A 17,500-nucleotide genomic window follows, 5' to 3' on the forward strand; every position below is an offset into this window, starting at 1 on the left:
TGGAAATTAAAGATTTTTATTCAATGATCAACTTACTCCAAAACTGCGACTTCTGAAGAATAAGTAATAGAAGTTTTCTTACGAAATTTTTAAAAAATTTGAACTCAAATTTATCTTATATATTTCTCAAACTGTTAGTCCATTCGTTTTGCGGTCTCAACAAATACTCCAAGACTTTCTTCAGTGGTGTCAAAAATAGTTGTAATGTTTTCTATTTAAATTACTAAAAAATTGTAGAATTGATTTTCTGAAAGGTATAATATGTAGGCAAAATTCGAATCCTTGATAGAATGGAGGATAGTAAGAGCAAGTACACTGGTGTTAGGAAAAAGTGGTAGAAATTTTGACATTTTGTGTATTTTACTATGCAAAAATGTTTTCAAGATCTTGGGGCGTTGTATTTTTTTTTTACAGCACTGTTTCTATTTCAGCCGTATGTGATAGAAATATTGCTATTTTTGCATCACAGCATGGGGAACTACAACACGTGTTGTTAAAAAACTTGAAGGCCACAGATCTTGAAAATGTTTTGCATGGCAAAATTTTCAAAATGTGCTAAAAGTGTCAAAATTTCTATCACTTTTTCCCAACACTTGTGAACTTGCTCTAATAAGATTCAAAATCCGTTTTTTGTTTTCATGTAGGTTTGTTGGTTCATCAGTTATGATGGAAAGTGAAGCAGGCGTTGGATTGGAAGGACGTGAAAAATGTTTCATCTCGTGTCAAAATCATAAATTGTTATTTTCATTTTCGATATGGAATTGAATGTAAATTGGAAAAAGCAGTCCTGTAGTTGGATGTCCAAGGTCAAGAACCAGTTATCTTCGATACGGTCGATTACCCGGAAGAATCTTGATGGAAACATGGAAGCACGCAGCTAAGTTTTCTTCAATTTTCTATTTATTCCTAGAAGTTAATAATTCATAATTTGCAATCAGAAAATCGACACAAACATCATCGGATTACGGTACAGAAAATTTTTTTTTAAGGATTAGTTGGCAAAATTTCCAAGCTGAAGACAAAATTTGGCAAATGATGACACCAAAAATGCTGTTCCCTAGTGTAATATTTATCAATAGTGAAATCAAATGATTCTATGTAAAGATTACCACCTGAACACGTTATGAAAAGGAGCTCGCCGATTGAATGAGCGAACACTCGAATGTCAAGTGCCATCGAAATTTACGTCTCTACATAACGAACGATTCTCTTATGATAGTAGCAGAAAGTTGATTCAACCTGACATACCTGTGTATAGGTTTATGTACCTACCTACGAAGCTGGATCTGAATTTGAACAGTAATTTGACCAGTCATTGTATACGTAAGCCACCCGAAAAAATATGTCCATGTATGAAAATAAATCGAAGTTCTAATCATCAATATGGTAGCACGCCATTCTTTGTACTTTCGACTTATGAATACATAGTTCTGGGAATTAATCAATACGGAAAGTTGGGAAGATGGAGGACAAACATTATTACCATTATTAATTCATGTATCCATAGCTAGTGTGAAAATTATTACCAGCGGTGTTATTTGTCGTCCCATATGTATGACACTGAATGTCGCACTCACGCTGTAATTATCATGAAAGATAACGTTTCGAAATCAGATAATTATTCGATTATCCGATTACTTTTTTAGGGAAATATTCGATCAAATATTGAATCGAAATGAAATCACTCAGTATTTCGGCACAATTTCGTCAGCCTAACGTTGACATATGGGAACCAACACAAACTGATCCGGCTTAAATACGGACAGGCATGGTGGTGGACTCATGAAGTAGAAATATAGATTCGTTAGGCACAGTGTGACTACGCAGTTTCGCCCGAGAAGACGTCTTTTTTTTCTGGAAGCCATGGACCTGTACTACCATCCGATTTCCCCGCCCTGTTGGTCTGTCATCCTCTTGGCCAAACAGTTGGATTTGCCTATCAATCTGAAGAAGGTGGATATGTTTGCCGGCGAACATCTTAAGGAAGATTTCCTAAAGGTAGGTTTAAGTTCGATTAATGCACGCATGGAATAAGGATATAGTTTGATCATTAAAGAGTAAAATTGCAGCTCAATCCTCAACACTCGGTCCCAACGCTTGTCGATGGGGAGTTTACGCTTAGTGAATCCCACGCTATCCTAACGTATCTGGCGGATGCCCATTCCGGATCTGACGAACATCCGCTGTACCCGCGGGATAAGAAAGTGCGCGCCCAAATTCACCACCGTTTGAGTTTCGATCTGGACACCTTGTATCGTCGATTCTACGCTTTCGGCACACCGATTTGGACCACCAAAACCGAACCGAGCGAAGAAAACCGTACCAAGCTGAACGAAGCCTTGGGTTTTCTCAGCGCTTATCTCAGCCGAGGACGCTTCGCGGTGGGCGATAGCATTACGATTGCCGATATTCCTCTGGCCGTCAGCGTGTTCTGCATGGAGATGTTGAAGTTCGATCTGAGTCCGTATCCGAAGGTCCAGGAATGGTACGCAGCCTGCAAACAGGAACTGGTCGGGATGAAGTCCGAGTTCATGGATAACGCCCTCGAGGAGTTTAAGAAGTTTCTCGAAGCACCAAAACAGCACTAATGATTTGTGAATCAATGCAAACGGAAGCATTTTGGGTTCAAGTAATAAGAGTTGTTTGTTGAAGATCAAATAAACGCCGCCCATTGGAAAACCATTGCGCATACAGTTGAGTCTAATGAATCCGAATCAGTGTCATCCGAAAATGCTAAAAATAACAAAACTGACAAAAACAACAAAAATGACAAGAATGTCGAAAAAAACATAAATGACAAAAATGACAAAAATGACAAAAATGACAAAAATGACAAAAATGACAAAAATGACAAAAATGACAAAAATGACAAAAATGACAAAAATGACAAAAATGACAAAAATGACAAAAATGACAAAAATTACAAAAATGACAAAAATGACAAAAATGACAAAAATGACAAAAATGACAAAAATGACAAAAATGACAAAAATGACAAAAATGACAAAAATGACAAAAATGACAAAAATGACAAAAATGACAAAAATGACAAAAATGACAAAAATGACAAAAATGACAAAAATGACAAAAATGACAAAAATGACAAAAATGACAAAAATGACAAGAATGACAAAAATGACAAAAATGACAAAAATGACAAAAATTACAAAAATTTCAAAAATGACAAAAATGACAAAAATGACAAAAATGACAAAAATGACAAAAATGACAAAAATGACAAAAATGACAAAAAAGACAAAAATGACAAAAATGACAAAAATGACAAAAATGACAAAAATGACAAAAATGACAAAAATGACAAAAATGACAAAAATGACAAAAATGACAAAAATGACAAAAATGACAAAAATGACAAAAATGACAAAAATGACAAAAATGACAAAAATGACAAAAATGACAAAAATGACAAAAATGACAAAAATTACAAAAATGACAAAAATGACAAAAATGACAAAAATGACAAAAATGACAAAAATGACAAAAATGACAAAAATGACAAAAATGACAAAAATGACAAAAATGACAAAAATGACAAAAATGACAAAAATGACAAAAATGACAAAAATGACAAGAATGACAAAAATGACAAAAATGACAAAAATGACAAAAATTACAAAAATTTCAAAAATGACAAAAATGACAAAAATGACAAAAATGACAAAAATGACAAAAATGACAAAAAAGACAAAAATGACAAAAATGACAAAAATGACAAAAATGACAAAAATGACAAAAATGACAAAAATGACAAAAATGACAAAAATGACAAAAATGACAAAAATGACAAAAATGACAAAAATGACAAAAATGACAAAATTGACAAAAATGACAAAAATGACAAAAATGACAAAAATGACAAAAATGACAAAAATGACAAAAATGACAAAAATGACAAAAATGACAAAAATGACAAAAATGACAAAAATGACAAAAATGACAAAAATGACAAAAATGACAAAAATGACAAAAATTACAAAAATTACAAAAATGACAAAAATGACAAAAATGACAAAAATAACAAAAATGACAAAAATGACAAAAATGACAAAAATGACAAAAATGACAGAAATGACAAAAATGACAAAAATGACAAAAATGACAAAAATGACAAAAATGACAAAAATGACAAAAATGACAAAAATGACAAAAATGACAAAAATGACAAAAATGACAAAAATGACAAAAATGACAAAAATGACAAAAATGACAAAAATGACAAAAATGACAAAAATGACAAAAATGACAAAAATGACAAAAATGACAAAAATAACAAAAATGACAAAAATGACAAAAATGACAAAAATGACAAAAATGACAAAAATGACAAAAATGACAAAAATGACAAAAATGACAAAAATGACAAAAATGACAAAAATGACAAAAATGACAAAAATGACAAAAATGACAAAAATGACAAAAATGACAAAAATGACAAAAATGACAAAAATGACAAAAATGACAAAAATGACAAAAATGACAAAAATGACAAAAATGACAAAAATGACAAAAATGACAAAAATGACAAAAATGACAAAAATGACAAAAATGACAAAAATGACAAAAATGACAAAAATGACAAAAATGACAAAAATGACAAAAATGACAAAAATGACAAAAATGACAAAAATGACAAAAATGACAAAAATGACAAAAATGACAAAAATGACAAAAATGACAAAAATGACAAAAATGACAAAAATGACAAAAATGACAAAAATGACAAAAATGACAAAAATTACAAAAATTACAAAAATTACAAAAGTTACAAAAATAACAAAAATTACAAAAATTACAAAATTACAAAAATTTTAAAAATTTTAAAAATTACAATAATTACAAAAATTACAATAATTACAAAAATTACAAAAATTACAAAAATTACAAAAATTACAAAAATTACAAAAATTACAAAAATTACAAAAATTACAAAAATTACAAAAATTACAAAAATTACAAAAATTACAAAAATTACAAAAATTACAAAAACTACAAAATTACAAAAATTACAAAAATCACAAAAAATACAAAAATTACATAAATTACAAAAAATACAAAAATTACAAAAATTACAAAAATTACAAAAATTACAAAAATTACAAAAATTACAAAAATTACAAAAATGACAAAAATGACAAAAATGACAAAAATGACAAAAATGACAAAAATGACAAAAATGACAAAAATGACAAAAATGACAAAAATGACAAAAATGACAAAAATGACAAAAATGACAAAAATGACAAAAATGACAAAAATGACAAAAATGACAAAAATGACAAAAATGACAAAAATGACAAAAATGACAAAAATGACAAAAATGACAAAAATGACAAAAATGACAAAAATGACAAAAATGACAAAAATGACAAAAATGACAAAAATGACAAAAATGACAAAAATGACAAAAATGACAAAAATGACAAAAATGACAAAAATGACAAAAATGACAAAAATGACAAAAATGACAAAAATGACAAAAATGACAAAAATGACAAAAATGACAAAAATGACAAAAATGACAAAAATGACAAAAATGACAAAAATGACAAAAATGACAAAAATGACAAAAATGACAAAAATGACAAAAATGACAAAAATGACAAAAATGACAAAAATGACAAAAATGACAAAAATGACAAAAATGACAAAAATGACAAAAATGACAAAAATGACAAAAATGACAAAAATGACAAAAATGACAAAAATGACAAAAATGACAAAAATGACAAAAATGACAAAAATGACAAAAATGACAAAAATGACAAAAATGACAAAAATGACAAAAATGACAAAAATGACAAAAATGACAAAAATGACAAAAATGACAAAAATGACAAAAATGACAAAAATGACAAAAATGACAAAAATGACAAAAATGACAAAAATGACAAAACTGACAAAATGACAAAAATAACAAAAATGACAAAAATGACAAAAATGACAAAAATGACAAAAATGACAAAAATGACAAAAATGACAAAAATGACAAAAATGACAAAAATGACAAAAATGACAAAAATGACAAAAATGACAAAAATGACAAAAATGACAAAAATGACAAAAATGACAAAAATGACAAAAATGACAAAAATGACAAAAATGACAAAAATGACAAAAATGACAAAAATGACAAAAATGACAAAAATGACAAAAATGACAAAAATGACAAAAATGACAAAAATGACAAAAATGACAAAAATGACAAAAATGACAAAAATGACAAAAATGACAAAAATGACAAAAATGACAAAAATGACAAAAATGATAAAAATGACAAAAATGACAAAAATGACAAAAATGACAAAAATGACAAAAATGACAAAAATGACAAAAATAACAAAAATGACAAAAATGACAAAAATGACAAAAATGACAAAAATGACAAAAATGACAAAAATGACAAAAATGACAAAAATGACAAAAATGACAAAAATGACAAAAATGACAAAAATGACAAAAATGACAAAAATGACAAAAATGACAAAAATGACAAAAATGACAAAAATGACAAAAATGACAAAAATGACAAAAATGACAAAAATGACAAAAATGACAAAAATGACAAAAATGACAAAAATGACAAAAATGACAAAAATGACAAAAATGACAAAAATGACAAAAATGACAAAAATGACAAAAATAACAAAAATGACAAAAATTACAAAAATTACAAAAATGACAAAAATGACAAAAATGACAAAAATGACAAAAATGACAAAAATGACAAAAATGACAAAAATGACAAAAATGACAAAAATGACAATAATTACAAAAATTACAAAAATTACAAAAATTACAAAAATTACAAAAATTACAAAAATTACAAAAATTACAAAAATGACAAAAATGACAAAAATGACAAAAATGACAAAAATGACAAAAATTACAAAAATTACAAAAATTACAAAAATTACAAAAATTACAAAAATTACAAAAATTACAAAAATTACAAAAATTACAAAAATTACAAAAATTACAAAAATCACAAAAAATACAAAAATTACAAAAATGACAAAAATGACAAAAATGACAAAAATGACAAAAATGACAAAAATGACAAAAATGACAAAAATGACAAAAATGACAAAAATGACAAAAATGACAAAAATGACAAAAATGACAAAAATGACAAAAATGACAAAAATGACAAAAATGACAAAAATGACAAAAATGACAAAAATGACAAAAATGACAAAAATGACAAAAATGACAAAAATGACAAAAATGACAAAAATGACAAAAATGACAAAAATGACAAAAATGACAAAAATGACAAAAATGACAAAAATGACAAAATTGACAAAATTGACAAAAATGACAAAAATGACAAAAATGGCCAAAATGACAAAAATGACAAAAATTACAAAAATGACAAAAATGACAAAAATGACAAAAATGACAAAGAATGACAAAAATGACAGCATTTTAGAAATTTGCGGGCTTTTGCTAAACGGATGACAACCTTACACTAAGAACTGTATCGAAAAGTTTAGTAACTTTTAAAACTAGTTTACTCAAAAATGGGTGAACTTTTTTCTGTGTGCATGCAAACAAAAGTTTGTTCACATGCTTTAAAAGTGTGGTGCAATGGGTCGATTCACGATGACGTAGCTCCCTTTTGTGGTGACAGTTCGCGTGTCCTGTTTACAAAATTTTACGAACGAGAAATGGGGTGCGGCGAACTTTTTCGTGTAGCTGCACGGTCAAGAAATTTAACTCAAAACTCAGTTTGAGGATAGTTATAAAAACCAGGTCAATTTTGTGAACTACATTTAGAGCATTTTTTGGTTTTATAAGTTATTTCTCCGGGAATGAATAGCAAGTTGAAAATTCTCAAAAAAATTGAAAAGGAGGTTTGTTTATTGAAATTTTGAACATGTTTTTTTAAACCCTTTTTTCAACTTATGTTCTGGGCCATCCGACTTTGCATTGAGTATTCTGGGGCAGCGCTTCTACTTGAAACCAAAAATCCCATCGAATATCACAATGTATCGATTGTCAGGGCGTATCTTGTGTTATTTAGACAGAAAACTGTAATTGTGTTTTCAGCTGGATTAACAACCCAGACAACCATTTCGTGGGTATTTCGAATTTGCAACGCAAATATACGTGCAAATATACGTGTAAACATATCGTAAATAATGTAGCAAAACCAGTATATACGTATCATTTTGGAGGCCATATAGGTACATTAGCAAACATATTCTTGATTTGGATTGTATTAAATTACGATTTGCATGACTTGACATGCGCATCATTTACGACTACCCTGATTCTTTTTGGAATTTACTATGACAATTTACATCATCATATAGATGATTGAGGTTGTAATATACGACATTTTTCGTAACAATATGGAAAATTTGACGAATAATTAGGTCGTCTTTTGCGACTTGAGTGCAGGGCTCTAATTTTCCGTCAGTTGAATAAAAATAAGATTATTTTTTTTTTGTACTTTAAACCAATTGGTTTATTCATCCCCAAAAATAATAAAAATAAGATTATTTCAAAGAAATGCGTTTTTTGCCTGATTGCTGATTTTTATCAACGTTTATGAAGTTATTGTTAGTACCTGGACTTGATCCCCTGACCATACGATCTGCAGCTCATGATGGTTCCTCGACGCTATCTGGAATATATAAATTCAAGAGGATTTGCTTCAAAGGCATTAAACCAAAGCAAATCGTATATTTCTATAACTTAATTCTTTTAAATCGTAGAACACGTCATCGATGATCTAAAAATAGACCAACATTTTGAAGCCTCCTTTAATACGATTCCAATTATCGATGTCCCATTATCATAAACAATTTTATTGAACTTTTTTGTATTCTTTTACGATTGCCAACAAATACGTTTTACGAAAATCAGACATGCGAATTAATTTGCAAAGGTATACGATTGCATGCACATTATTACGAATCAATTCAGTTATATGCGTTTTTTATTTCGAATTATTTTATGAATAGCACGACAAAATCTCTCAGTCACGGCTGATCGGTCGTTTCACGGATTTTTTGCGAATTGTCGTACACAAAGGTCGAGTTCATATGTAAATAAATACGAGTCTCTCTTCTTGTCGTAATAAAATCATGCAATTCTTTTAAATACGATAAAGAATATGCATGGATCGCACATTGTAGGTGCAGATATACGAAAATGAGTATAAATAACATTCTATACGATGTAATCTGTAAAAGAAAATACGACTTCTGGTTGTCTGGGAAACAAAATGCTTTATTTTTCATTTTGATGTTTAAAAACATCTAATTTCTCAACAACTCAATCATTTCCTTTTTAATTTTTTCCATCCCAAAATTGAGCTGAGAACTATTGCTAAAACCGTGTGAATGAAAATTAAATGAGGATCCAAATGTTTGCTTTGCTTCATCAGCGTGCAGATTTGGAAAATAAGGAATCAAAACAGGAATCGCGAAATGTCAAAAACAGTGAGGTCAGGCCGTGCGTGAATCGACCTATAAATTTGTTCGGTTTTTTTTATCTTCGCTATGGTTCGTATTGATCTTGAAACTTTAGAAAGAAATTCTGCACACTTGGTGCACTGAAAAGGGTATTACCTACAGCTTAATTGCAAAACGGATAAAAGTACACCACACAAGCGTGAAAAATATCATCGAACTCCTTGAAGACGTACAAGAAGCAAAAGGTAGGTACCTAAGAAATCAGTCGAGCAACAATCAGCAACCGAGCAAAAACTAGGGCACGGAAATTTTACGAACGGATTCTGGAAAACAGCAACAGGTGCATCTGGATTCAGTAACGCTTCCCGGGCAACAGTTCTACACGAAATCGACGGACGAGTAGCCGAATGATGCCGAATGCACGATTGCGATGGATTAATTTGGGCAGAAGTTCTAGTATGGCAAATACGTACCTGTGGTCACGTATTTTCTTCACAAATGTACAATAAATGCTCAAGATGAATGATTGTCCTCTCTTTCGGCCGGATTTGGCATCTGCAGATTACGCCAAGCCTGTACTGCAGTGGCTTTCAGACAATAACATCCAAATCGTCGATAAAAACATCAATCCACCAATTGGTCCAAATCTCCGACCGATTGAACGATACTGAGCGATTATAAAGAGGATCTTTAGAAAGAAGGGGGCAGCTTCTCAAAGTATGGCAGAATTCGAGAAAAAAATTGGAGGGCAGCATTCAAGAAAATGCCCAAAAGCTACTGTGCAGAACCTAATGGAAGCCATTTCATCAAAAGTGCGATCATTCTTTAGAAAATAATGTTTTGATTTATGTTAATCATGATATCGTTTCTGATCATACTGACATTCAATAAACCGACTTGGGCAAATTAAAGAGTTTTCGATACAGTCTTTAAGTGCATTTTCGATATTGTGTTATTACTGAAACCAACGAATAGTCTGCCAAGGTCCAGGTGACATGAACCCTCTCGGATTGAAATTTAGCCACATTTAAAAGAAGACAAGGTCGAGCTAAATTTAAATTCAGAAAGAAATTGTCATTTTGTAGTACCTAAATAACAAGAAAGGCCGGTGATATTCTCCGGGGAGACCCTGAACGATGTACAATTTTTTTTATGTATATTTTTCATTTTAAATAAAATTTGTTTAACGCCTAAATTTTTTACAACCTAAAATAACACAGATAGGAGTTGCTAACAATAATAAATACGAGGACTACTGTGGACTGTACAAGCAGCAAACTGCTGCTGATTGCCGGCCTTGGGGCGGCTGAGCCGGACCCGGATCCGGCATTCGCGGAACCGGCACCAGCCGACCCGGGTCGCAGCACCTTGGTTGGGGCCTGCGGTTCCGGCGCTGCTGACTGGGGTTTCTCGGGCTGGTGCCGGTTCGAGGATGCTGACGACGAAGACGACGACGTCACGGTGTACTGGGTGTTACTCTGTCCGGTGGTGACCACTGGTGCCGAGGGACTCGAGTTGGTCACCACCACCGAGACTGGAGGCTGACGGTTGTTGATGTTTTTGCTGGTGTTGATCTGATAGCTGGTTGGATTGTGGTTTGGTGTGGCCGGTGGTCGTAACGTTGGCACTTCGGAGTATTTGTGCGTTGGCCGGCTCGTTGGCTTGAAGGGTTCCGGCACGGTGCAGTGAGCCACCTTGTTCAGTTCCATGCCAAACCGATGAGGGTTCACATCTCGCTGGCAGTGTTCACCGGCTTCCTTGATGAAGATCTGTCGATCGGATAGCATCGTTCCGACGAAACACTCGTAGGTTCCCACATCTCGACGTTGCGTGTAGGTGTAGACGATGTTTCGGTGAGTCCACTGCCCTAGGCATCGGTATTCCCGTTCTAAAATATAACGAAAAGGTTAGTGTGTCAGTAGAAATGGTGGTTTTTCTCGATTGAACTTACCTTCATAGACTTCGTCGAAGCCGCAGGCCGATATCTGATAGTACATGATGTCTGGCGAGCCACATTCGGACGAAAGTTTCGCACAAAGCCCCTCGTCGTCAGGGATGAGACCGGAAAACTCACCAACAATGGGGCACGGTGAAACGATACTGTTGCTATCTAGCCGTCCCTGGGTAAGCCATCGATCCTCGTTGAAGTAGAACTCGTTGCAGATCGTACTGGTGTAGTTCGGTTCCGAACGTGTGCTGATTTGGAACTCGAAAACGTTTTCATCTCGGCGTTGAATTTTGAGACACTGATACTTCTCCTCGCCACTAGAATTGAAAGATTGGTTAGACATTTGTGTACGCTTGAAAGGTCGGATGATGACGTACCATTGTGTGCGACTGTAGACGATGTATTTATCCGAATCGCTATTGGTGTGGTTCTTGACGCATTTCATCGTGTAGGTCTTGAACGAAGTGTGGTCCTTGTAGATGAGCTGGTTTTGACTGACGATGACGTGCTCCCACTTGCCGATTAACCAGTTTGGAAAACTGAAATGATCGAAAATTCGTTAACGATCTCTGACCAGATAAAATTATCATTTTAACAAACTTACTTGCAATGCTGCGTTATCTGCCCGAATTCCTGTGGAATTGGCTTCAACGAGATCACCTCGCTATGGTAATCATTGGTTATTCCATTGCCGTACACGTGTGGATTTCGATGATACTTGTTGATCGATCGACAGGTGGAGTCTTTGCTGAACGAAATTTCCACCTCTCCACTTTTTGGATTCTCGATCCAGGTGGCGCACCTATACTTGGGTCCCAACCGTGCATCATTGTTGGTGTTCACCAGGGCCAGATAGTTTTGATTTCGCAAACCTCGCCAATGGCCCAGACACTCGAAGGTGACCTCCTGATCCCGAAAGGCGCAGTTACGGAAGCGTAAATTAAGCGCCGACCCGGAGGGACAATTGTCAACTTCGGAATCCTGCGTTTCACACTCCACCTGGTCCTCGGTCCCGTTGTCAATGTTGTAGGTCAACTTGTAACGACCGTGGATTGGACAGTACTCTTGCCGAACTTCTTCACCGTTCCACTCCCGAAATTCTGAAAGATATAAGAAATGGATTTTTTTACACCAAATTCATGATTTAAAAATCTAACAAAAATTCCAACAAAAATTTGAGTTATTTTAATCACGACCTTTGCATCAGGACAAAATAGTTAGATATAACAAGAATACTTACTGTAAAGAATGATTTCCGTATTTTTCTCCTCGTCCTGCAGGCTGTCATCGCGCAGACAGGAAGCCAGCGCCTTCTCCTCGTTGGTGTGACACTTGCTGATGTAGTCCCTGTCCCGCGTGAGGACCCGCAGCACGTTCTTGGACACCAGCTTCAGGTGGAAGCAGCGATAGCAGGTCGCTTCCTCGGGCCCGGTGACCAGCACCACGTTGTTGTCGTGCCTCCGGTGGCAGGAACCCCACAGCGGGATCGCACTTTCGGTGATGTTGATCCGGCTGTACCGGACCGATCCATCGGTGACGGTGTTCTGGGTGGTGTACTCGCCCTGGTACTCGATCGGGAAGTAGCAGCCCGTCGCTGGAAGAGAAAAAGAACGGAGAAGAAACGGTTTGATTAATGTGTCATGTGGCGTAGCATTTAGTAAACAATATAGTCTGTTTGTTGTGGGTGGGTTTCAGTGAAATATGAGCCCGGCTGCGGTGCGATGTCAATACAATGCAAGGCATGCTAGGGATGGATTTTTTGCTCAAAGAGTGTGTCGAATAATTCAACGGTTGAACGCGGCTCACGTGTTGGGGTCTTTGCATCATGGCTGACTGCGATCTACGACGATGGCTGTTAGTTGGCATCTCAAAGGGAAAAGAGACGCCACCTCGTCGTTCTGATCGAATTGATTTGCATTGAACAATAGGGTCTATCATCCGACGATCCAACGATTATTCGGCGACGACGCCGCACCGTTGGCCTTTCTTTTCAATCGAAAAATCAACAGAAGGTAAAAACATCGGAATTAGTTACGCTCAAAGCCGGTCTCTTCCAAGCGTGTTAATATCTTTGACAACAAAAGGCGGAAGGTGTGAACGAACTTCTGCACCGCGTCCTGGGTGTTTCAAGATGCGTGTAACAGTACAGAAGTTGTCATAGGATAGGATTTCCTATACAGCAGAGGGCACAATTCACCCGTCAAAGGTAAATATCAAACGGAGTGCTAACAAGTTCAAACCAAAAGCAGGGGGATGGGAAAATGTATCTTCCACAAAAAAAATGTATGCCAGGATAAATGTAACTCATCAGTCTTGCGCACCACGCACGGCGCGGTAAGATTGTTTGAATTAGAATGTAAGTTAACTCAACTGTCTACCGTGAACCCAACTCTCGGAAACTCGCTGTCATTGTCGTAGATGTCTCGGGAACAGATAGCATTGCCTGAGTTCAGGAATTGATCTGTGCGCCCACGACTTGTCTCAACCGAATATGAGTTTAATTTTTTTTTCCCTGTCTCATTTCAATTCAGGAGTACCCAGCGACACAGATCTTTGTACAGCGATTATTTATTTTCGTTAGCAGGCCGTCGCCAACGCTCCAGCAAATCCCCATAGATATCTTAACCTCCAAACCCGGTGCGACACATGCTTGGGAGTCGTCAGTTGAAAACTCTTAAAAGCTGGGCTCATTTCTCGGAAAACAAACATGCCGGGCGAGGAGAGCAACCACGTGTGTGTATCGTGAGGCGGCCCGAGGGCAAGCCTTCGAAAACGATCGGAGCAATGTGAACTTTCTTGGTCTTTTCAATTTTTGCTGCCACACAAGTTTCTGATCTGATTGTTAAGTTTCCAGGCGCGGTGTAGAGCTCTCGGTACTTGGCATCTTTGACTTGTTAAGGTGGTTCGATGCGTACAGGTAAGTTTATTTTTACTTTTTTTAATTGTTTTTCAAACGCGTATGAATCAGAATTCAGAACCAGAATTCAGAATCAGAATTCAAAATAAAGATCCATAATTAAATAACAAAAATAAGAAAAACGACAAAAAAGACTAAAGTGACAAAAATGACAAAAATGACAAAAATGACAAAAATGTCAAAAATGACAAAAATGACAAAAATGACAAAAATGACAAAAATGACAAAAATGACAAAAATGACAAAAATGACAAAAATGACAAAAATGACAAAAATGACAAAAATGACAAAAATGACAAAAATGACAAAAATGACAAAAATGACAAAAATGACAAAAATGACAAAAATGACAAAAATGACAAAAATGACAAAAATGACAAAAATGACAAAAATGACAAAAATGACAAAAATGACAAAAATGACAAAAATGACAAAAATGACAAAAATGACAAAAATGACAAAAATGACAAAAATGACAAAAATGACAAAAATCACAAAAATCACAAAAATGACAAAAATGACAAAAATGACAAAAATGACAAAAATGACAAAAATGACAAAAATGACAAAAATGACAAAAATCACCAAAATGACAAAAATGACAAAAATCACAAAAATTACAAGAATTACAAAAATTACAAAAATGACAAAAATGACAAAAATGACAAAAATGACAAAAATGACAAAAATGACAAAAATGACAAAAATGACAAAAATGACAAAAATGACAAAAATGACAAAAATGACAAAAATGACAAAAATGACAAAAATGACAAAAATGACAAAAATTACAAAAATGACAAAAATTACAAAAATGACAAAAATGACAAAAATGACAAAAATGACAAAAATGACAAAAATGACAAAAATGACAAAAATGACAAAAATGACAAAAATGACAAAAATGACAAAAATGACAAAAATGACAAAAATGACAAAAATGACAAAAATGACAAAAATGACAAAAATGACAAAAGTGACAAAAATGACAAAAATGACAAAAATGACAAAAATGACAAAAATGACAAAAATGACAAAAATGACAAAAATGACAAAAATGACAAAAATGACAAAAATGACAAAAATGACAAAAATGACAAAAATGACAAAAATGACAAAAATGACAAAAATGACAAAAATGACAAAAATGACAAAAATGACAAAAATGACAAAAATGACAAAAATGACAAAAATGACAAAAATGACAAAAATGACAAAAATGACAAAAATGACAAAAATGACAAAAATGACAAAAATGACAAAAATGACAAAAATGACAAAAATGACAAAAAAGACAAAAATGACAAAAATTACCAAAATGACAAAAATGACAAGAATGACAAAAATGACAAAAATGACAAGAATGACAAAAATGACAAAAATGACAAAAATGACAAAAATGACAAAAATGACAAAAATGACAAAAATGACAAAAATGACAAAAATGACAAAAATGACAAAAATGACAAAAATGACAAAAATGACAAAAATGACAAAAATGACAAAAATGACAAAAATGACAAAAATGACAAAAATGACAAAAATGACAAAAATGACAAAAATGACAAAAATGACAAAAATGACAAAAATGACAAAAATGACAAAAATGACAAAAATGACAAAAATGACAAAAATGACAAAGTGACAAAAATGACAAAAATGATAAAAATGATAAAAATGACAAAAATGACAAAAATGACAAAAATGACAAAAATGACAAAAATCAGACAAAAATCAGACAAAAATCAGACAAAAATCAGACAAAAATCAGACAAAAATCAGACAAAAATCAGACAAAAATCAGACAACAATCAGACAAAAATCAAACAAAAATCAAACAAAAATCAGACAAAAATGACAAAAATCAGATAAAAATGCTGAAAAATGACGAAAAAACAGACAAAAATGACAAAAATGACAAAAATGACAAAAATGACAAAAATGACAAAAATGACAAAAATGACAAAAATGACAAAAATGACAAAAATGACAAAAATGACAAAAATGACAAAAATGACAAAAATGAATAAAAAGAAAAAAAATTACAAAAATGACAAAAATGACAAAAATGACAAAAATGACAAAAATGACAAAAATGACAAAAATGACAAAAATGACAAAAATGACAAAAATGACAAAAATGACAAAAATGACAAAAATGACAAAAATGACAAAAATGACAAAAATGACAAAAATGACAAAAATGACAAAAATGACAAAAATGACAAAAATGACAAAAATGACAAAAATGACAAAAATGACAAACATGACAAAAATGACAAAAAATACGAAAACGACAAAAATGAAAAATATGACAAATATTACAAAAATGACAAAAATTACAAAAATGACAAAAATTACAAATATTACAAAAATTACAAAAATTACAAAAATTACAAAAATTACAAAAATTACAAAAATTACAAAAATTACAAAAATTACAAAAATTACAAAAATTACAAAAATTACTAAAATTACAAAAACTACAAAAATGACATTCAGAATTCAAATTTCAGAATTCATAATCCGAATTCAGACTCAAAATCAAAATTTAGAATCAGAACTTTGAACCCGAACCACCCTAAATGGAACTGGCAACGAATGAAGGACGCCAAGACGGATAACGCGAAAGAAAGAGGTTCTCAGCCAGGGATGGTTTTGTAGCGATAGACCTCATCCGTTTTGCGTTGGCCGGTTGCCCGTGTTTTGGTTTACTTCTTCCTTTAGTTTCCCTTAATAGTTTTCTCATTCCCGTTGATGTTGTTACCCCTGTCGATCTTGGAGTTCCATTCGAATTTGAAGAAAGGGCGCCCACGCCCGAAATTCCTTTGCACTTTGTAAAGATGAAGCCTCTACCGAGGTGATACATGAACGAAGCTGCTGGAACTGGAGGAATATGATCGCGTTGATAATAATTGAAGTTGAAGCGAGGGGCAAACAATTGAAACTGTTGATGGTACCATCATTGAATGTGGAACCAAGAAAGGTTTGCTCAAAGTCTAGAATCAAATAGGGAATTTCGATTGTAAAACTAATTTTTGTTTTTAGCGCTGAAAATAAAAGGAAGTAGGCGATGGCTTGTTGGTATCACGCGTGTTTTTGTTTTTCGCTCTCGCGGTGAAAATTAAACTTTGGAAGTTTAAGTAGTTTATCATTGAGAAATTGTGATTTTTTTTATGGGATTAGTGGATG

The 17,500-nt window shown here is 33.0% G+C and overlaps 2 protein-coding genes across 2 annotated transcripts; one reads left to right on the top strand and one right to left on the bottom strand.

Annotated features, from left to right (window-relative positions):
* The first annotated feature begins 1,804 nt into the window (after nt 1-1,804).
* LOC129739617 (glutathione S-transferase 1-like) lies at nt 1,805-2,667 on the top strand. Its single transcript, XM_055731097.1, has 2 exons — nt 1,805-1,998; nt 2,070-2,667. Exons 1-2 carry the CDS (start codon nt 1,864-1,866, stop codon nt 2,586-2,588), a joined length of 654 nt encoding a protein of 217 aa, XP_055587072.1. The 5' UTR covers nt 1,805-1,863; the 3' UTR covers nt 2,589-2,667.
* Nucleotides 2,668-10,605: 7,938 nt separating this feature from the next.
* Nucleotides 10,606-13,913, bottom strand: LOC129738285 (uncharacterized; the record flags this gene model as incomplete). Its single annotated transcript, XM_055729469.1, has 6 exons — nt 10,606-11,331; nt 11,395-11,708; nt 11,769-11,930; nt 11,996-12,491; nt 12,632-12,985; nt 13,763-13,913. Coding segments are annotated over 6 exons (2,166 nt in total), but the record flags the coding sequence as incomplete, so codon positions are not given.
* Nucleotides 13,914-17,500: the final 3,587 nt, after the last annotated feature.

The sequence above is a fragment of the Uranotaenia lowii genome, chromosome 1, assembly GCF_029784155.1.
Source record: "Uranotaenia lowii strain MFRU-FL chromosome 1, ASM2978415v1, whole genome shotgun sequence".
Classification (NCBI taxonomy): domain Eukaryota; kingdom Metazoa; phylum Arthropoda; class Insecta; order Diptera; family Culicidae; genus Uranotaenia; species Uranotaenia lowii.

Excerpts from the sequence above, each read along its gene's own strand:
- LOC129739617 (XM_055731097.1), top strand. The coding sequence starts at position 1,864 with ATGGACCTGTACTACCATCCGATTTCCCCGCCCTGTTGGTCTGTCATC. Across the intron at positions 1,999-2,069 it reads TTAAGGAAGATTTCCTAAAG|CTCAATCCTCAACACTCGGT; the intron begins GTAGGTTTAAGT and ends GTAAAATTGCAG.